Source organism: Urocitellus parryii, chromosome 4 (assembly GCF_045843805.1).
Source record: "Urocitellus parryii isolate mUroPar1 chromosome 4, mUroPar1.hap1, whole genome shotgun sequence".
Taxonomy (NCBI): Eukaryota; Metazoa; Chordata; class Mammalia; order Rodentia; family Sciuridae; genus Urocitellus; species Urocitellus parryii.
The window spans coordinates 200,561,369-200,584,113 of NC_135534.1; the positions used below are offsets into that span (position 1 = coordinate 200,561,369).

A 22,745-nucleotide genomic window follows, 5' to 3' on the forward strand; every position below is an offset into this window, starting at 1 on the left:
ACTATAAGCTTGTTTTAACCTGAACTCTGATAATCAAACAAGTTTCTCACAGAGGAGGGACATGAATTTATGTGTATACATGTTTTGCTCTACAACAGTCTTAAATTTATATAACAGTTGAAGAAACAGTATTAAAAACCTTCTAGTTCCTGAACTGAGGACAAGTTGCTGACATTGACCCATCATCAATAGATCCCAACAAGAATATTCTCCCACATAACTATAGTTAATTATCATACTCAAGAAATTATCCTGCATGCAGCATGAGCCTCCAGTTCTCAGGGCCTGTCAAGTTTTGCCAAGGGTGCCACTAATACCCTCACAGACACAAATCCAGAGCAGAATCCTCTGATGCCTTTGGTAGTTATGAGGCTCAAGTCTTCCCTCTGGAGCAGCCTTCAGTCCTTCCTAGATTTGTATGACCTTGACAGTGAGCCCCACCCATTGTAGAATGATTCTCAATTGCCTGATATTTTCTTATGATTAAAATTTCAATTTGTCCCTTTACCAGTGATGTTTGTTTTGATCATTTAACGAATTAATTTGATGTCTCTACTGTGAGGTGACACTTTTCCTTATGTTAATAAATATTTTGTGGAGTGATGCTTTATGTAAAGATTGCATTCCTTGAAACTTCAATTTATACATTTACTTATTTATATTATCTGGGCACATGGATTCCAGTTTATTCAGTGAGCTACAATCTTTTGCTATCAATATTTGTTTTGACACTCCCATATCTGACCAGTGGAAACCTGGTGGCTCTTCAAGCTCACTTTTGTGTCTGATATTTCCCCATCATGTTTTGAGTACTTCCTTACTTTAGGGCAATAAAGATATTTTAGGCTTATCGTATACTTTCCCTGCCCCAGACCTGGAATCAGATATTTCTTCAAGGAGTCCTGGTCTCTTTTAGTGGGGAATGATATTTAGGAACTAGGATCTGAACACCAGGAATGTTCACTGCTGCTTGGGATTGCTGGCACCAGGCCCTTTCAGTGGATAAAGCTGGGGAGCATAATACACACAGACCCACAATAGGCCTCAAACATCTCTATTTATTTCTGGATCTATCTTCACATTATCAAAAGCTTTGGGTTCACACCAATGGTTCTAAGTCCAGTCCAACATAGGAATCATTCAAATTTCCTTTTTTAAAATATATTTATGACTATATTCCACAAATTATCCTGCCTGCAGCATGGAAACATCTTGCCTCTATCTTCTGAGCATATTTAGTTATTTGTATGGAACCACACTTCTATCACTATCCCTTTCTCCTTCCCCACCCAGAGGCTTACCTTGCCCTCTGACCTCCAGGACTGAATCTCTACCCTTCACCCCTCACAAATTGGAGCCTCCCTTCCTGCTGAACACTGCTGAGCCACTGTTGCTGCCTCCCGTTCCATGTGGATCCTCCCAGATCTCACCTAAGTTCCAACACCCCCATATGCCACTATCCCCACTTTCCTACATACGTATCCTCATCTCCCCATCCCAATACTCTGAACATACTAATCAGCAGTTCAGATGCTCTCCTTACCCTGCCATCCCCTCCCTTCCACATGGATGCCCTCAGTGTTCCATTCAGAATCTGATAACCATGTTGGAGCTAGGAACCAAAAAAACACCCTGATCCCCCACCTTAGGCTCTGATTTCCCAGGCTGAAAGGTCATGGTCTCATTCTTGTTCATTCTCTCTCTTCATTCTCATATTCATTCTCTCTCTCTCTCTCTCTCTCTCTCTCTCTCTCTCTCTCTCTCACACACACACACACACACACACACACACACACACACACACACACACCCCCCAAATAGAAGCCTACCATGCCCAGCCTTTCCAATGACTGTTGGATAGGAGAAGGGTTTTGTTTTGTTTGTTTTAAGGGGAGAGGCATTCTATTTTGACTTGGTTTGGTTTTTTAAATAAAAAAATTCTTACCTATACTGGCCAACACCTTACAAACTAGACAGTTGTATGATCTTAGCCTTCAACACTCTAAGAGGTAGAGTCCTTGCTGGAGCAATAGCCGAGGACAGACGCCTCAATTTTACAGGGTGATATCTGGTCTCCCCAATGCTTAAGTACTATCTACCCAGCCCTTCCCGAGTCATAAGATATATGCGTTCTTTCCTTTCTTTCTAGAACTGGGTGTTGAACCCAGGGGTACTGTACCTCTGAGCTGCATCCCCATTCCTTTTAATTAAATTTTTTTGGATATAAGATCTCATTAGGTTGTAGAGGATGACCTGGGATTATAGGTATGCACTGCCATGTCCTGAACAAGATGTTTTTAGGAATACTAATTTCTATTGTTGTTTATTAAAAAACTGGAGGATACAAAAGAAAATATGTGAGTTAATATGCAGTTCAAAAACTGCTAAGAGTCTCTGTGCTATACAATTTTGTTAGACATCTTTCAACCTTGAGTAAAAAACCTAAATGTTTGACTAAAGATAACTATAACTGAATTGATGATCAGACTCAACACAATCTCCTAATAATCTTCATCAAAGAGTAAGTCACTTATTTTATGACAGTCCCTGACATTTAGGCTTCTTTCAGAGTACGTGTAGCGATTGAGAGAACCATTTGTACTAGATTTTTCCTTCCATTTTCTGTGACCTCTAGAATGCATTTGCTAGTGAATAAATCTAACTCAAAAGATTTACCTAGCATACACACAATTTCCACCTTTCCTGAAGGCAACAGCATTTCCCAAGGTGTGTTCCAGGAAAACACAGTGATCTCTCTGAATGCTTTTTTGCCATACAACAAAAAGGGTTTGGGATTAAAAAAGATGAGAAGCACTGCTTAACAAACTTTTTTCTCTTTCTTTTTCTTTTTTAAATACTTTTAGTTGTAGAGGGACACAATACCTTTATTTTTAGTTTTTTTTTTTTTTTTTTTTTTTTTAAGGTGGTGCTGGGGATCGAACCCAGTCCCTCATGCATGCTAGGCAAGTGCTCTACCACTGAGTCACAACCCCAGCTTAACAAACTTCTTTTCTTCTGCAGGATCTCTTAGGGCCTGCATTATGTAAATCTTAAGGAAGGAAAATATGGCTATCACTCCTCAAACCTGATCATGCTAAACCATAGTAGTTGTTTTTTATGGAATATTTCTCAGAACTAGTATTCTATAGACAAAAGCATTTTTCTTTAACATTTAAGAATAGGATCACTTTAATTAATTAAAAAATTTAGTCCAACAAAAATAAAAACATAAAAAGTTAGTCATATGGACAAATATTCAACTTACTAACAATCAAAGAAGTGCCATTAGACAATAAGACTCTTAGCTATCAAATAAACAACGAGTTCATCAAATAACACTGATGAGAGCACTGTGACCCAGGGGCTCTTGTACCTTGCTGGTGAAGTATCCTTTATGAAAAACAGTACAATTCTTTGGGAAAGCAATTGTCAAATTCTTTCAAAAACATTATATACACTGAGCTTACACGTGTGTCTGGGGTTACCTCTTAAGGAAACAATCCAAAATGAAGGAAATGCTTTAAGCTCAAAGATGCTAATGGCTGTATTTATTATAATAGTAAAAAATTCCAAATAATTAAAATTCCCAATAAGAGAAAACTCTTTCAGTAAGCAAGTACTAGCTTAAGTACTATCTACCCAGCCCTTCCGGAATCATAAGATACACGCATTCTTTCTTTTCTTTCTAGAACTGGGTGTTGAACCCAGAGATACTGTACCACTGAGCTGCAAAGTACATGATACAATGTCATGCAGTCACCAAAAATATTTATAGTATTTTTAATAGCATGGGAGAAGGGAGCCTATTACAATAGTTTCTGCAACTAAGGGCTACAAGTCTAAACACAGCTCCAGATGACCTTTGACTTCCATGGAGCTACTTCAGCATACCATTTCTTCCAAAAGTATAGTAAGGTACACTTGAATTTTTAAAGTAATTTTCAAATCCTTAAAAAATTAGCATAAAAAACATCACAAAGCTTTATCAAAATGGGAGCGTGGGCAGCTGGGTAGGTCACCTGCCACTAAAGCACATCACCTGCAAACCCCAGATTTGCAGCATGACATGAGCAATTTAAATTTGAGCAAAATTATAATTTAATACATGTCATGAACTTTCAGAGCTGCTTAGGAATATTAGAAATTGTGAATATTAACTCTGTGAATGCTAAGATCTATTAATTATTTCTTTAACTCAAAGAAAAAAAAACTAAAGAAAAAAGCCAACCCAACAAGATAGCAATATTTATTTTTGAGAAAAGAATAAGGGAAGATTAGGTGAGAAGTGATTTACTTTTCCTTCCCACTATTTTCTGAATTTCCCAAAGTTTCTCTAGTGGGCATGCATTGACTTTTTTAGAAAAGGTTCTGGTGAAATACAAGACATTTATTACTTTCATAATCATGATTTAAAATTTAGTTGTTAAAAAATAATTAATTTTAAAAAAAGGCAAATACCTGTCTTTTTGTCGTGTAATCTGCCAAGATGTTAAGTAGTTTATAAAATACCTCGAACCAGGGCAGATAGCTGGGGAAGAAGAGGAAACACAGGAAATATTAGTATGCAGGTCAAAAATCTGAACCGAGACCTAAGTCGAGACTGATACATTTCAGATTTTCTCTATATCCCTAAGAGTCTTCCTGTCATAGACTGTCCTGAAAACACAGGCAGGTGAAATGCTAATTATTTCTGTAAGGCCGAGGATTAAATGACCATTATGAATTATTCCCATGCCTCAGAGCTAAACCAGGTTCATAGAGAAGAAATTCAAAGCAGACTCTGCAATGAGACTCCATCTCTGTGTTGCCCTAGGCCTCTCCCACCCCACCCAACATCCCCAGGAAAGTGTCCATGCAATTTCTCATGACTGAACACATTTTTACAGCCACATACAGCACACTCACTGATGATGGCTGTAAGGTGTCCCACAGACCTTGCATGCCCCAAACTACTTGTGTTGGTACACTAGACCAACTTCTAATGAACTTACTCTATATTGACTGTAGATTTAATGTCTAATTCTCCGTCCCCACTGCCTTCCCCCATGTCCTGACCATCACTTCCCTAAACTCACAAGATGGCCTGGCCTTGAAGTTCAGACCTCATTTTGGCTCTTAGAATGGTCTTTCAGAAATGCAAAATCACGCATTGGATTAAATTCTTGCAATGATGTCCATTTTTTAGGATAGCTGGGGAGGCTTTTCCTTATCAGGATTTCCCTGGACTGCCTCCCTGTCTTTCTTCCCTCTACTTGGCCCTGTGCCTATGACTTTTAGGGCAGCTTCACTCCAAGAATATCCAGGTAGCCTCAGGCCTACTTGAGTGAGCACACCTCAGTCCTCATCTCCCTCTGAACTTTGTGGTTTAGTCTAGTTGATTTCTGTTCATCTTCCTGAAAACCTTCCACTTGAGTGCCTGCATCTTATGCCAATTCCCTCTTTCCTGTGCTGCCCTGGTCCCCCCATGATGTAGCACTCAATGATGCACATGCCTTCTCAACAGACTAGGGCTTACTCACAGAGTAAGGAGGAAGAAGGGCATCTTTCTCCACTTTCTGTGCCAAGAATAAAGCATGGTGCATAGTTGGCGCTCAGAATTTACTGAACAAATACAAGTAGATGAAGATTAAGGGCAAAGTCCCCTTGTGCTATGGAAAAGTTACCCCAGTCCCAAGAAGTTCTACCACTACTTTGAAGGGGTCTGCTATTGGTAAGGAACATTTCCAGAGTTACGTGAACAGGCACAGGAGAAGTTTCATTCCAAGTACTTGCAGCCTGCACATGTCCAGCCTGTTGAGCTAAGAGCATCCGTTACTGATAAAGCTGGACCTGAGGCACAGCACAGATGTGACATCCTGCCTGGGAGAGGGGATCAGTGCCCTGTACAGATTACCAGCTGCACTGTTGAGGGTAATAAATGAAGTGAGAAGTAATAGAGAGGACAGATAAAGTGCACAATCCCCTATCAGTGACGTTTGTCTGAAGCCAGCACATGCTACTGTAAAATTTAAGTAGCTTATCAAAATATACTGATAAGCAACTTAACTTTTCACTTCTATGACAGTATTATCACTTATGTTAATATGTTTCCATCAGCTCTGGCAGTCACATATGGACTATTACAGAGCAAATGGACGCTGCAACTTTCCACCATGCTCTGGCTGAGAAATGTAAACATTCAAGAGGGATTAAGCAGGAGATAACTTGCTCCCTTCCTCTTCTGCTAAATAAACCTCTGTGAGTTAAAAGCCATTAGAGTAGAACAAGAAATCCCCTCAGAAGTAAACTGCACAGATTAGAGAACTCTTAGTAAACAAATTCAACCAAGGATTACAAATATTTTTTTTGTCCTGAAAGAAAAATACCACCAGTTAAATCCAGCAATTGGAAGTCAGGAGAGAGGAAAAAGAGCAAGAGGAGAAAATACTGGCCTCAAGTAAATGAAAGCAAAGTTGAGCTCATTTCAGTAATGCTGGATAAAGTGCAGTGGGCAGGCTGGATTCACCCCCAGTTCAGGACTGCAGTCTGTACTGGAGCACTGGGGGACAAGCAGGGTCGTCCTGCACAACTTAGGCATAGAACCTCCAGCCTCAGTGTCCTCACCTGCTGTGAGCTAAAGGCAACATGGCAAGGACCGCCTGGCCCATGCAGACAGTCCAGCCTCTCACACTCAGCCTTCACCTCACCAAATCAATTATTTTTGGCTATAGAAGGCAGAACCACTGGCCCCAGGCAGTTTTGTAGTTTGGAAGTCATCCATTTCTTTCTCCCTTTGGCCTGACTGGACACAACTGTTCCCCACATGTTGTCCCCTGTGTGCTGACAGATGAATATCTAGTGATGGCAGTGTTAAGGTCTGAAACCAAAACCCAGCTGTCTTCTTCTTCAAAGGGCCTCTGCGTTCCCGACTGTGAGGCCAGGGTTCACAGCTGAGCCTTGTCCAGTGGGTTTCCGGTCCTGCTTCATTAGCACTGGCACCCTAGCCCCAGCTGCCTGGAGGCTGCAGGTGAGGACATGGAGACCACCCCCTCCATTCTGTGTGCATCTGTCATCAGTGAGTAAACAATACTCCTGGTCCAGAGACAGGAAACAAACACTCCATTACCCTGCACTTCCCTAGCCACCCAAAGGGCCCAACCCTCTCTGGTCTTGCTGTGCTTGCTATCTTCATACAACCTTTGTCATCCTGACTGTAGTGGACCATTGTATGGGGGGCTCAATTCAAGACTAGGGCCAACGTGACAAACAGTAAGCCTCAAGAGGGCTGCAGTGCTCCTTGGGAAAAGGGACAGCACAGCGTAAATATCTGGGCAAGAGAAACTGGGAACTCTTCACAAGTGCTTTGTTATTTACGCTTCTGGGGGTGCTTAGAACACTATAGTGTAACATTATCATGACCCCATAGAGAGCAAAATCTCTCAGGGGAGCAGCTGCTTCCCAGGCACCAGCCTAGATCCAAGCTTTCCTCACAACCATGGCTAGGTAACTTACTATCCCAGGCTCTGTCCTCACTCCCAGGCCTGACAGTCAAATGCAAAGATTTTGTTCTATATACAAAGCCCTAAACTTAGAAGAGCTCGGGTAGTGCCACAGGACTTCTTCCCACATGGTCTCTGAAGGGCCCTGCATCCTTAGCAGTTGTGCAACAGCAGGTTCTAGAAACAGCACTCCTATAACAAGGACTAATGGTAAGAATCACCCTGAAGTGGCCCTCAAAATATAGTGGCCACACTGGTGTAGACCCAAAACAACTGGCCTGGGTTTGGGGACAGATTGAACGAAAAGCCTCCATGCTTCGTTTATGTCAGCCTGGTGAGCTACTCAGGAGCTGAACTTTCAACTGAGGATAGACAGCTCTTCTAATCTCACTCTGAAGGATGGGTGTTGTTCAGGATAATCATTCCCACTGGGGGTGTGTACATGGATGACTGACCTTTCTGTAGGAATATAATTTGTGAGATCCACTGTCATAAGTAGAGAAATCCATTCACAGATTTTAAATGTCTCCCACTTCTCTTCCTGGCAGTCCATTTCAAAGCCATTTCATGAGCCTGAGCAAGATAGAGGTATGTGGTGGCATGTGGAGGAAGACTGGCAGAGGCTGGTGAGGTTGAGGAAGAGGTCAACTGTGAGAATGGTAATCTGCAGTAGGATCTCAGCGCTCAAGTGAAAGAGGAGACTAACCTCCCACAAAGGCAACCTGACACAGGATTAGAGTTGGGGGGCACACCCCACTGAGGGGAGATTTGGCATAGTGTGTTGAAGTCCAAGCAGGGTAAGGAGGGCTTCTTGATAAACAGAAAGTCAGGGCCCAAGCAGGATAAAGAAGATATCCATGTGGGGTGGCCTAACTTTAATAAGCTTAGGAAGAGCAAGGTCAGTATTTGTGTTGGGATAAAGAAAGCATATGTGTGCAGTGGAGGGGCTGACGAGCAATGATATTAGAACCCAAGAAGAGCTAACAGAGTATCCATAAGACAGACCAGTGTGTCAACAGAGCCTAACATAAAGATGGCATCCACCAAGGGTGGCCAAATAGTTGAGAAAGATGTTCATGGTAAGAAAGATGGTAAGAAGGAGTGTCAGCAGCCCTGCCTAAGGTGTTAGTCCAAACAGGGTGAAGAGGGCAACTATGTGGGAAGGGGACTGCAGCAGAGGGAGACTGGTTATACATAAGAGAACAGATCAAGACTAACCAATTTGTAAAGAAATAATAAAAACTAAGAAGACTTACAAACATAGCCAGAACAAAGCAAGAATGAACATGTGTGTCAAACCAGAATTAGATGCAACTGTGCGAAATCCTGGTGTTCAGTGAACAGATAGGTAGCTAGACACAGGTGGCTATAAAAGAAATACAATACATGTGTCCATATAGTTTATATATAAATATATATTGTCTAGGTTTAGCCACTGAGAAATCCTAGAAACAGAGATACTCCAATTATAATGAGCACACCTGGTGCTCAGATTCTGGTTTCTAAATACCATTCTCTACTAAAAGGAACAAGGGTTCCTTGAAGAAACACTGGCTTCCAAGGTAAGAGGTAAGAGATGCCTTGTGCTAGGCTCAGCACTGATTAGGACATATCAAAAGTACACAAACACCAGTGAGGAGGAGTCCCGACTGACGAAATCTGTGACAACTTAAGCATTAAAACAAATAATGATAAAGACTATTCTAAAATAGGAAACCAAGAGTAATACAGATATAAATAAGTGAACAACTGTATGAGAGGGATGGGGTTACTTATATAGTCTCAAAATACTTCTTCACCATATATTTGTTTATTACAAAGGGACAAAGAAAGAAGAAGCTTGACACTATCTTAAATCAAGTAACAGAACAAAGAAATGGTGTACCACAGGATAGAAAAAAATGGTAGAATACAGCACAACTTCTATCACATTCCTGCCAAAGAATGAGAACCTCGTCCAGAAGGAGCATCAGGTAAGCTAAGGGGCTTTCTACAAAATAACAGCCTAGGGGCTGGGGTTGTGGCTCAGTGGGAGAGCACTTGCCTAGCATGTGTGAGGCACTGGGTTAGATCTTCAGCACCATATTAAAATAAATAAATAAAAATAAAGGCATTATATCCATCTACAACCAAAGAAATATTGAAAAAAATAATAATAATAGCAGTCATTTCATAAAAGTCTACGAAATGTAGTAAGGAGCTGACCCCCCACACACACTGAAGGACACTGAACAGACATGACAAATGCAACACTAATGGGAACTTTAATATCTTTTTAAAAACTTAAACAAGTAAAGATTATATGGTTGTGTTGTATCAAAATGAGTATCAATTTTCTAATTTTTAGTATTATAGTTATGTAAAAAAAAATAATATTCCTTTTTAAAAAATAATACTGTTTGGGCTTACTGGTTATTATTTTAGCAACATGTCTCAAATGGGTAGGAAAAAACATCCTTTGTGTTGTATTCACAACTTTTCTATAAGTTTGTTATTATCAAAACCAAAACAGAGGAGAGGGTCTTTTCCCATCAAAGATACCTTAAGTACATCAATGGGAGTACACACAATAATGAGAATGGAACAAAACGGATGAAACTTTTAAAGACATGTCTATTAGGAAGGGCATGGCATATCAAGAGAGAATAATAGTTAGTGGTAACTGTGAGAGTCACTACCACTCTCACAGAGAAGACTAGGCTTCAGCCAGGTCCTAAACCAGGCACTCACCACTCACCAGTGAGTGGAAAGAAGGCTGAAAGGGGCAGGCACAAAGCACATGGCAGGTACAAAAACATCTCACAAGCAAGGGCTGGAGCAAGGGTAAAAGCTGAGGCCAGAGGGCAAGCAGGGCCAGACACAAGAGCCAAACCTATGGGCTTCCCCTATTATTCTGTAATCAACAAGTAACCATCCTTAGGATGAGCACTTAGAACCTGGTAGAAAGTGATTTTTTTTCTGCCCTCATCTTAATGCTCAGTAGAGTGGATCTCAACTTTATCAGAACCAGTGTCTATTTGCTATCCCAAAAGAAAATCTTAGAGAATGGGACTGGGGTTGTGGCTCAGACGTAGAGCACTTGCCTAGCATGCGTGAGGCACTGGGTTTGATTCTCAGCACCACATAAAAATAAAATAAAAATATTGTGCCCACCTATAACTAATAAATAAATAAATAAATAAATGATTTCAAAAAATGGCTGTGAATGTAGCTCAGTGTCAAAGCCCCCCATGGGTACAATTTCCAATTTAAAACAAAAAGGAGGAGGAGGAGGAGAAAGAAAGTAAGAAGGAAGGAAGGAGGAAAGAAAGGAAAGGAAAGGGGGAAAGAAAAGGGAAGGAAAGAAAGGTATAGTAAGATTTTACCATGTAAATACTCTGGCACATTATATCAGAGGATACAATAAGGCAGCACCTCCCGGGCAGGACTCATGGCAGAGTTGCTCCTATTCATATCTGGATTGATGAGTTTAAGACAAAGAAAAGTGACATGGAATAGGGTCTTTCCATTGCTTTTGTGAATTGCTAAGGAGCTCTGAAAACTCCATGTGCAGATTTTGCCAATATCCACAAGTATCACAGCATCCCCTGGTTAAGGCACTTTGGTGTTCAGTATTTAAAGTTTTCATGTTAAAAACCCTAAACCCCAAATTTTCCAAAGCACAACAGCATGGCAGATGCTGGAAAGAAGAGACTTCAATCCAATAACCCTGTGCTAAATCTCAGCTCTGTTATTTCCTGGCCAAGAGACCCGAGGAAAACAGTCTCTCAAAGAGAAACACCAACCACCTAATTCACACCCCTGGCACACAATGTGAGATACCCATCAGCGCCTGGAATACTCTTTTTGAGCCACTTTGCTTAGTGCTCTTGCAGATCTCAGCTATGGAAAGCTCTCGGAGTGCCAGTGTCTGGGTCAGAGGTTCCTCTGGTACCATACAGGAATTCCTCACACTGCAGTCAAACAGAGAGGACTGGAATGCAGAGCTGTAGTGAGAGAAGAGTACTTACAAGATGTGGCTGCCTAAACTGCAAGTCCCCGGTGTGACCAAATATCTACCCCTGCTCCTCTGTCACTCTCAGACATCTACAATAAAACTGACCACAAAGTAAAATTCCATCCTATACATAGGACACAGAATTTCATGATGCCCATGTGGAAGATACCAGATACCTGCTCAGCACTGAGACAAAGTCACCCACAAATGAAGACCTGGCAGCACCAGCCCAGTTAACAGAGAAACACCAAGAAAACCAAGCATGGTGACAAGACAGCCACATCAAAAGAAAGTAATTTCAATATCAAAGGACAAGAGAAGCCTCTGGGAAACTGAAGTCCTCAAATACTTTGAGAAAAAAAAAAGACTCCTTTTATTATTTCGAAGTGTTACTATCAGAGAAATGACAAACCCCTCCCCTGAAAAAACTATCTGACTCACTATTTATCCTAAAAAGTAGTTCATTGTTGGAATTAAAAACTAAATTTTGTTGATATAAACTTATTTAAAAATTTTTAGATTTACTTTTTTTTTAAGATAAAATCCTAAACTTTCCCCCATTTTTACCATGAACTTTTGGTTCCCATTTAAATAGATACATTTCATTCCCAGAATATGAGGACACGCTGGGCTTACGCCACATTAAGACTCAGCTGATACTATATGCATGTCCATCTGTCTTTTCCATTCATGTCGACTCCACAAGAACAAGGAGCATGACTGTGTCCTGACTATTCAACCCCTTGTGTGTGCCTGGTGTGTTTCAGACACTCAGTAAATCAAAGCTTTCCCTGACAGCTGTAACTCATCTCTGTAGTCTCTACTAAGGCCATTATCACTAGTGCTACTAGTGATAATGGCCTTAGTAGAGACTTAGTAGTCAACAACTCTTGCTGGGAGGTGGGGATCCAAATTTAGTAGACAGCATTTTGGTTAGGAAAACAACCCAAGATTAAAAACTATCCCTGCCAATCTCCTGCTGGAGTCTGCGACCAATAATTATAATAGAGCCAGCAAATATTCAAAGTAGCCTAAAGGGTACCTACAAGCTTCAGATTTCTTGCCCCTTTTCTAGCCCCCTACACAAGTAAATCCTACCAACTACTCTTTTTGTTCCTAGCTCAAGCACTGTGGGAAAACATTACAAAACCAAGCTGGCTTTCTTCATTTGGAAACCTACTTTCAAGCAAAGTGAGTCCTGAAAATCGCTCAAGCATCCTCTGATCTGCCAGTAACTCGGGTCCCATGTTCCTCCTCAGAGACTGCTCCAAACTTTCCCCCTTCTCCTCCAATCCCTAGCTCATTTGCCTTTACTCTTCTCTCCACCTTACCAAAGAGAAAAGCTAACATGAGTTATCCCTCTTACACTCTCCTACTTCCCATCCCTTCTCCTCTCCTCCTAACTGGAGGTGGGAAGGAGGACGAGCCTAAGTCCCAGCTGCTGGGCCTTCTGTAAGACATACATCCACATTATACTCAGCTAATGGGCACTCCTACCTTTAGGCACAACAGAAACCACCCATGTGTCCCAGTCTACGGTTCTCACCTACAGTCTTAGCACCAAGGCGTACACCTTCCCCATCCCATCTGTCAGGAAAAGCATAGGGTACCTTCCTGAGCTAACCACTTTTAGCTTCAATGTATATCTCACTGAAATTAAAAGTGGAGGTAACGTTTCCAGTTCCAACATCACACATTTTATGAAGACCCTCTCAGTCCCAGCACTCTGCTAGGCACAGGAGTGTCTCAGGATTGAGGAGCTCAAAGTGTAAAGGGAAAGCAGACACGTTGGCAGAGAATAACAGGTAACACTAGGTCAGTGCTATGACAGAGAGAGTCACACAGGGAACACAGAGGTTCCCCAGAAAGTCTTTTTAGAGAAAGTGACACCACACTAATCAACTTTGCATCAACTGCAAAGTCAAGAGATCCGTTCGGGTTTGAGTCTCAGCTGTCACTTACAAGCTATGGCCTTCCACAGCTCTTTCTCCATCTGCAAAATGGGGATAAAATATCTATTTCCACCTCATTGTTTGGAGGATAAAACATGTAAACACACCCACCACTGTGTGTGGAATAGCACTGAAGTTGTTTGGGCCCAATAATCCTCTTATTGCTAATGAGATCAATAGTTAAAGGAACCTAAGTAAGAGAAAAATGTAACTCCATGAGAGATCAAAGCCAGTCTTGCCCAATCCAAGCACTGAACTTTGCTCACAGCTATTAATCTCCAATTTTAATTTTATTATAATATCTAGTTAAGCTTAAGAATCAATTTATGCCATAATTAATGTCTCATTGTGATATCTATTACATTCATGCAAGAAAATGTATCATATGCACTGAATGAGTAAAAATATTAATTTAAATTATGAAAAAACAAGGCTCCCATATAACATCTGTGCTTATATAAATCTACCCAAACACATACTTGGATTTGATTTTGAAAATAAGGCTCTTTTCTCTCTTGATGGGTATTCAATAATTGTTGCTTTTAGAGAGTGGATTTATCATTGGTGACAGTATTACTATGATTGAAGGAGATTGCTCAGAGGAAAGCACAGAGGCACTTTTCTGTTATCACTGGTGAAGTGTTGGTAACATGAGATCTTTGGAGTAATGGCACCTGCACTGACAACTCAGTGTAATTCTTGATATTTTCCACAGAGCCCAAAGAGGGTGAGCACGGAGGCCTTTCATCATTTTCCTAAGAGAGTTTATAAGACTTTCCAGTACTGAACTCAAGTTTTTCCCCATTCAGATCTCATCTGATTTTATGGTTGAAATTACTAACGTAATAGAATGTAATAGGTTATCGAGGTTCTAACCAAGGCCCTCCTTACTGAAGCTTTCAAAGCCTAAGAGAGACTCTATCTCTTCTATTAAAACAAAAACAAACAAAAATACTGCAAAGGCAAGAAATGACTCCCTAAGAGGTTCTGTCCTATTTTCAATAGTAAACAACAAGATTAATAATCCCAACAAAAAGCTATTTGATATTATTCTCATTTTAGAGGTAGGAGATGAAAGCTAATGGGAAGGGGGGGGAAACGTGATCAAGTATTAGGTGTTTTGAAATATTACTCTTCATAACAACTGTTTTGGGATGAATATTTGTCCCATTTTACAGATGAGAAGTCTGAGTGACAGGGAAGTGAAGTGACTTCCCCAAGATGACATGGCTATAAAAGCAGAGCTCAAACACAAAACCAGTCCACTATGATTTCTAAGTCCTACTCACTCTACCCAACTCAATATTGTGCAATATATATGATCAAGCATAACAATCAATCCTGAGATTGGGATATAAAATTCTTATCTTATGGTTCTCATTTTAATGCCCTGAGAAAATGAAATTATGTCTCCAAAACTCCCTCAGCTGAAATGTTCTAGGCATTCTAACCTTGGCTAATACCCCAAAATCCAGTGTGTTTTTTTCACTTTGCCAGCTCCAGGGATACTAGTCAAGTGTCTGCTCTTTACCACTTTATGAATTAATGTATACATTACATTCAGAAACACAAATATAGACAGTTCAGTTTTAAATGTTTTAATCAAACAGGGCAAAAGAGTACTTTACGTTTCTAGCGTTTCATGTCAAGACCCAATGCCTCTACTACCTTCAAAGCTTTCAAGATCCTACCTAGAAAAACCATAGCACATGACATAGGTTCTTTTTCATTTAAAGTCTAAAACTTTAAATGCTTGCTTATGTGATGATTAAGGAAATGCTAGATTAGACAGGGCATCAGATTTGCAGGAATAGTACTCATTTAAGTTCATTTCCACCCTAGATCTCTGCTTGAATGTTATATCATTCAATCGCAAATCTCTATAAAAATGTCTGGCTGTCTCTTAAACCCATTTACGCTGTATGCTTCAATGCCTTTCCTTGGCAACTTTTTCCATATGCTTAACTTCTTTCAGGGAAGCAGTTCTGTCTCAATTCACAGAGCAGCACACCAATCAACACAAGTAGGCAGGCAGACAGGTAAAGAAAGGAAGAAGGAGAGAGGCACACAGAGACAAAGCTGGATACAAATGTGACTGGTACAATAAAAGTAATGTTTTAGAAGCCAAAGGGTTTATGTCCAAAAGAAAACGAACCTAGCCTCAAGCAATCAGACAGCTCTGAACCTGGATTTATAATTCAAACACTCTGTACCATATGCAACTTGAGACATACAACTGGTAGCACTACTGGGGATTTATGACTTATGACTTGTTCATATTTAATTTGTAACCAAACACTTCCCCTTCCTCTTAGCTACCTTAGAACTCTTGATTAACTCTTGTTTTCACAGGTCAGAGGTTAAATAAAGGAAGGGAAGCACTCTGGGGTGAGATTGCCCAGAGCACCACATCCAAGAGTGACCCTGTGCAAGGAACATTAAAATAAGTGATAAGGCTAGAGATTGTTCCAGACAGCTGATGTTCAAAGCTGCCTTCGGGCACAAGGCAGAACCTTAGGACTAAAGAGTTGGCAACAGAGGCAGGCAGGAAACTGGTCTGCTCTCAAGTTACCTCCAATGATGGAGCCACTCTCTCACCAAAAAGTTTTTCCCAAAATGTTTTTGGAAATTAAACTGAGGGGTTTGAGAAAAGGTATACACCAGGAACTTGTTCAAGCCAAGCAGCCCTTCTCTTGCTTCACTAGACCACAGGAATCTGTCTCCCCTACCAGATTGTCCCACTTGGAAGAAAACTTCTACTACCAACTGTTTTAGTAGCAGCTGTGGGCCAGGATAAGGGAAACAAAATTGATCACACAGAAACACAGCAACCCTACTAGAGAGGGTATGATTCAACTACAACCAGAAGATCCACCTAGTTCCAGGCACCTTTACTGCTATGCTGCTTTTTATCTGTCCCAAACAGATAAAAATATTTTTTAGAAGTAGTGACTACTATCTATTTAGGAATTATCACATGCTACGAACTTACATGCATTTGCTTATTGACTTTTCATAGTAATTCTAAGTAAGTGCCATTATATTCCCAGATAACAAATGAAGAAAAGAGCATAGGATAAGTAACTTGCTCAGGTCACACAGCCAGAGTAGATCAGGACAGAATCAGGGTCTATACCCTACCACCAACTACTTCTCTGTCACGGAAAATAGTATCAGTAAAGTGTACACTGGACAACGTAAACATTACCCATCTGATCAGGTGTTTTCAAATTGTGAAAATGGAACAGTCATTAAGCTCATTTGTTTGACAGACAGCATTCATTCATTCTCATTCATTCTGACTTAACACAAGCCAGGCACTAAGGGTAGAGAGATGAATAACCTGTAAAGCAGTTCCCTGGTTTAGATTTGTATGTGAATCATGATGTTATAAGGAGTGATCTAATAGAGGCAACAAAAGCAAAATTTGGAAAATATGAAATGAACTGACATGCTGCCCTGAAGGAAGGTCAGGTGTGTACCCTTTATGCTCCATAGTCAGGTAACAGTTGTGGAGTAAAAAGGTTTCCTCAACTGCACTCTTCATTAGAACAGAAGAACCTATCCTGAGCAATCCAAGGAACTGGGAATCCACAACATGTGATCAAAGTTGGAACAGGAAAGATCATTAGTCACCCTCTCATGACCATTATAAAGATCCTATTCTTATGCCATTCCTGATTTTTCAAATAATCTTTGTGCTTACAATTTATTGCTTCATTACAAACATGAAAATACAGTTTATATTGTTAGAAAAGTCTAAAATAAGCATTGTACTGAAAATATGACTATATTAATACAATTTTAAAAAGAAACACTAAAAACTAAACTTTAGAAAAAGAATGCTCAGTCAGGAAACCTTTTGGAAAAAATTAGTTTCTCTGATGTAAATTCTTACACTCATATAGTATGGAAGACAGCAGGAAAGTTGCTTTTTAATGAGTAATTACTAAAAGCAGAAAATTCAAATGAAGGTCAGAAAATGTACGCATTTTACTTTATTTATCTGCATTAAATCTTGTGACAATTTTTTGGTAACGTATTATAAACAATAATTCCTTATTATGATGATGGCAAAACACAAAATATACATATTCTTAAACATGTGCTAAGAGAATGGTTAAATAAACTATATTAAATCCAGGCAACAGAAAATGATGTTGGCATATTTTTCAACATATGGGAAAATATCCATAAAATAACAGAATGAAGACAGCAGTACTCAACCACTGTGTATCTATCATATGTGACCATATATGTTCATAGAAGGACTAGAAGAAAAAATAAAATACCAAGAATGGTTATTTCTAGGTCACGGGATTGTAGGTAATCTTTGTTTTCTCTTATGGCTTGTGCACTGAGCATGCAGCACCTTAAAAATTTAAGAAAAGTTGTCCTTTAAGTACTCTATGTTACTCATAATTGCAATACTTGAAAGCAATCTAAATTTCACAATAATAAAATGATTTAAATTAGTTTTGAGCTATCAAAATGATGACATGGAATATATTCATTAAAGTCAGACTACAGCTAGAAAGATGCTTCACACAAAAAATATTTATATTTATATTGATATAAAAGTAGCCTCTGTAATGTATAAGTGATTTTTTTCACCTTAATATTCTCCAAATGTGCTATAATAAATATGCATTATTATTATTTGTCTGGGGGTATAACTCAGTGGTAGAGCATGTATTTAGCATGCACAAGGTCCTGGGTTCCATTCCCAGCACCAACAAGTGAATAATATTACTTCCTTATTAACTACTATATAATACCCTCTCCCTTTAAAGAAACAAGCAGCCACATTGGATTCTTCCCTGCCTCCCAACTCCCAAGGGGTTCTATTAAAGGGTGGGGGCAGGACAGTAGAGAGAACAGAGTGGAAAGCCTGCTTCCTTAATTTAAGCGTGATGACTCAAATCCTAAGTGGACTCTCTAGATGCAAATAGCAATTTGTACTCTTTTTTTTAAAAAAACTTTTTTCTCCAGTATTGGGGATGGAACCCAGGGCCACACATATGCTAGGCAAGTGCTCTGCACTGAGCCCCACCCCTAGCCTAGTTTGCACTCTTCAGTTACTAGCACCAGAGCCTCCTGCTCTTCCTCTGCATGGTGCTCATCCCTATCTCAGTTCCAGGGCAGGGGTGATAGCTAAGGTAACCTTTCCTTAAAGTGGGAGTAGTCAGCTTTAACAAACTCTGGTGGGCCAGGGCCTCAGGGAGGGAGAGACACTCACTTATCCAAGATCACTCTGCTCATGAAAGGAAAGAAAAGGGGGTCAAAAATCTATTTTTCCTCATTAGCCTTCTAGGCCAAATCTATAAGATTACAACATTCATACTAGCTTCTAGTAAGCATCCGTAGATGTCAGTCCTGTGCCAGACAGACAGTTGGTGTCAATAATGAACAGGACACACAGCTGTCTAACCTCCAGGAACTCAAAATCTCTTCAGAGAGACACTAGTAAACAGTTAATGACAATACAAGGTGATGATGTTGTGACACAGTTGACACAAAGAGCTATGGGGGCTCTGAGGAAGGGCATCACGATGAGACTTGGGTATCAGCTATATAAGGAACAGAAACCAAATGAACCACTTTCATCTGGAGGCAACAAAAATATGACAGACACAGCTATAACTACAAATAGCTTGGTGTGTTCCATTCCAAAGTAAGGGTAGGGCAGGATTTTCCTTCATGCGATGTTTTTGGAAGGTGATGGGGAGGGAGAGAGGAACCTCAGAACAGTATAAGACTAGAGAAGTTCAAAGAGCCTGGCTGTGAAAAACTTTCTGTGCTTAAATAGGGAGTTTAGCTCTTTTCCTGAAAGCAGGAAAGAATCTGATCCGTTTTGTCTTTTTAAAATATCACATAAGCAACATAGTGCTTAAGTAACAGTTCATAAGAAGATGAGCCAAAGGTGGAAGTGAAACCAAATAAGCTCAAGGCTTTAAGATCAACATTGCTGATGAAAGTCCTCAAGGAAGGAGGAGGTTCTAGGCTACATCCTCCACCCTTATTTATTCTGAGATGGTCTCATCAAGTTGCCCAGGCTGGCCTCATATTTGTGATTTTCCTTCTTCAGCCCACTTAGTTACTGGGATTACAGGCGTGTAACACTGTGTCTGGCTACTGAAAGCAGTTTTTAAAAGGAATTGGCTCTAAGAGAAGAGACCTAAAAAATGAGCTCTTGACAAGCAGAAGGTTGCCTGCTTCCCTCAGAAGCAGCAGCCGGTGTCTGATACAGCAGGGGGGAGGTGGACACACACAGCCCAGAACAGGTGTGATTCCCCCATGTACTAGCAGGCTCCCCCTGAGCTGTCACCTCATCTCTCCCAGGCCACTTCCTTCTGCAAAAGGGCAATATTTCCTGTTTACCTAACAAGGTGGTGGTATGGAACAAATTAAGCAAAATACTACAAAGCACCTATCACAGTTCACAGAACATACCAGACATTCAAAAATAAGTAGCTTCTGCTATAATTGTTACGTAGGAGAGGTCTACTTGCTAGTGAATGGTTCCCAGCCATACTTTAGATTATTTTAAATGCCTTTAAAATGCTGAGTGCCACACACATACGGATATTCTTTATGATTAAGATAGTCTCAGTCACAGAACAGTGGGATGGACCAATAGGGAATTTTCTAAATTAATATTTATTCACTTAATAAAAAATAAAGATTTTAACATAAAGATTTTATTCCAAAGGAAGAATGAAAGCAAAGGGGGGAAAAGGAGGATCATAAATGTGTCACCAGTATTTTTTCAATCATCCATTAATGAATGACTCTTTTCGGGTTCACACTACAAATACTTCCTTGTGCTTTCCTGACTGAAAAAAATATTATATATTGTTCTTAGTTAACTAATTAGATAAGACTTACCCCAGAGAATTTAGAATGCTATAGTGATATAAAAGGCAGCAATGGTAATGAGACTCTAAGAGCTATCATTAAACAAACATAAGGATGTTAGCATTTTTACCTTTCACAAATGTTTGAACTTAACTTTTATGGCCCTAAAATAGAACAGCTTCAGTTAATTGAAAGACCAGCTCTGCACTCAGATCCATTCCTGGGATGGGATTAAACGTCCATCAGGCACTTTCTCTGAGCTTCGCCTCCTCTCAGCTGCAACTTGTGGATGAGACAGAAGCTCCAAGACAGGAGTGACTTGGCTCAAGATCACCATGCTAGTGATGGAGTGGTCAGGATTTGAAGTGAGGTCTCAGGTTCAAAAGCTCATGATCCTTTTTCTTTTTCAAAAATAAACTCTGAATTGTAGTTTACAAACAATAAAATGTACCCATTCTGTGTGTACCTTTAAATGAGCTTTGAAAATGGTATACAACTATGTAACCACCACCCCAAATCAATACATACATTTCTAGGACTCCAGAATGTTCTCTTCTGCCTACCCACAAGAGTCTACGAATGTACACTAGCTCTTACCACGCTATACTGAGATCATATGTTCTCCACCTGCTCTTCCCACCACCTCCACCTTTTTAAAATTCACTTCTATTTAACATAAAGTAAAATTTACTCTTCTGACAAAGGCATCCACTCATGCAACAGGCACAGACCACCAAGGTACAGAATATCTCTGTGGCATACCACCCAGCTTCCTTGTGTTCCCCCTTTGTAGTCAACCCTTACCCCAATCTTAGCCCCTGGCAGCTCCTATAATTTTGTCTTTTTCATAATTTCAGAGAAATGGAATAATGTAGTATATGGCCTTCTAAGTCTGGCTTCTAAAATGATCTTTCAGGCCACAGTGTATATGTTAGCTTTTTTTCACACTGTAGACAATTAAGGGACAAGTTTTAAAACAACAGTCCCATGGGCACTGCCAAGTATAACAACTTAATGGTGCTGGCTGTCATTCACCTCAAGTAAGGGGATTTTATAGGAACATCTTTAGTCTATTTAATGCATTAAAACAATATATGATTCACACAGTTCACTGACCATGTAACACTAACAAAACTATTTGTGATACATCTCACATGAGTCAAATAAACAAAATCTGTCTGTACTGGAGTTAAGAACCTTCATATAATACCTTTCTTTCTTTTTGCTTTCTCTTGGCTAAGAAACCATGCCTACTGCAAAGGTCTGACCATAATACTATAGATGGCATGAAGGGTTGGCTCCTTGACTAAAAGAGTCAGAACCCAAGTTCTTTGTCACTTGGCTGAACCAAGCAAGAAAAATGAAGTATAAGAGCAGCCAATTGCTCCAAACTGTTTAACTGTCTCGTTTGGTAGAAGAAATGAGAGCCTGGAGAAAATAAAGGACATACCTAGAGCCACATATCCACAGAGCCCACTCCCTCCCCAAAAAAATCCCAACACATCTGCAAGTAGATATGTCCATCTCCAGTGAATGACATCCTCCAACATTACCCTCTCCTTCTTCTTTCTACCAACGACAGTACAAGAGAACATGATTTCTTTTGTCTGAATTTAGTCTCTAATTGTCCTAAAACACTGAAATTTCATCTGTATTCCACAGGGAATTTCCATAGTCTTTTAACAACTAGAATTTGAAATATGTATTTAGCTGTAAAGCTGATGATCTTTAAGTCTTGTGTACATTCTGATAACTGCTCTGACTCCCATTTGGCTTAATATTCTGTGGCCCACTTGCTCTTCAAACACCTATTGATGATAAGGCCCCTTGCTGGGTCCTGGGGCTAAAAGGAGAATCAGACACCATTTCAAGGTACTCATTTTCTAGTGGGGGAACCAAGGCATGCAAATCAACAAGTGTAATTACTGAGCTAAATGCAAAGAGAAGTATGCACAGGCATCCATGATCTCTTGCATGAGTGTGAGCACATGCACATGGTGGGCCTCCAGCCCCAATTAAAGGTGGCAGAATTTCTTTCGGCCCTAACAGGGGTTGTGTACTAATTGTAAAATTAAACAGAAATGGTCACATTAGTAGATTCTTTGTTTTATATAAGGGCATTAGAAGACCCTTTATTTTGTACAAGAGCTGAATAAAGGCTACTAGAACACTAAATCTGATAGCTATCCCCTGAAAAGGCTACCTGGTTTTTTATTAAAAATTTTCTTCTTTTTCCTTTTTCTGTTAATAATAATAATAAAAAAAATACCCACACCTGGCACTTTTGTCTGGGTCCAGAATGTAAAATCAGAAAATAAAATGGCAAGTCTTACAACTGTGAACTTCAATCAGCTCATTACAAACCAAAGAGACATATTTGAATGCATGTTGCTACATTCATTTACCTATTCTGCCAAGCCATTCAATTACACGATTTCAGATTTTGTATAAAAAAATACA

At 39.9% G+C, this 22,745-nt stretch overlaps 1 protein-coding gene across 9 annotated transcripts in view; it reads right to left on the reverse strand.

Annotated features, from left to right (window-relative positions):
* Nucleotides 1-22,745, reverse strand: part of Dennd1a (DENN domain containing 1A) — a 523,854-nt gene that overhangs the window by 284,323 nt on the left and 216,786 nt on the right. For 7 of the 9 annotated variants that reach the window (XM_026386225.2, XM_026386220.2, XM_026386224.2 and 4 more), the window contains one exon: nucleotides 4,459-4,528. The exons of the other annotated variants lie outside the window; for them this stretch is intronic. In XM_026386225.2, coding sequence (XP_026242010.1) covers nucleotides 4,459-4,528 — 70 coding nt within the window. The remainder of the gene's footprint in view (nucleotides 1-4,458; nucleotides 4,529-22,745) is intronic. 9 annotated transcript variants of the gene reach the window in all.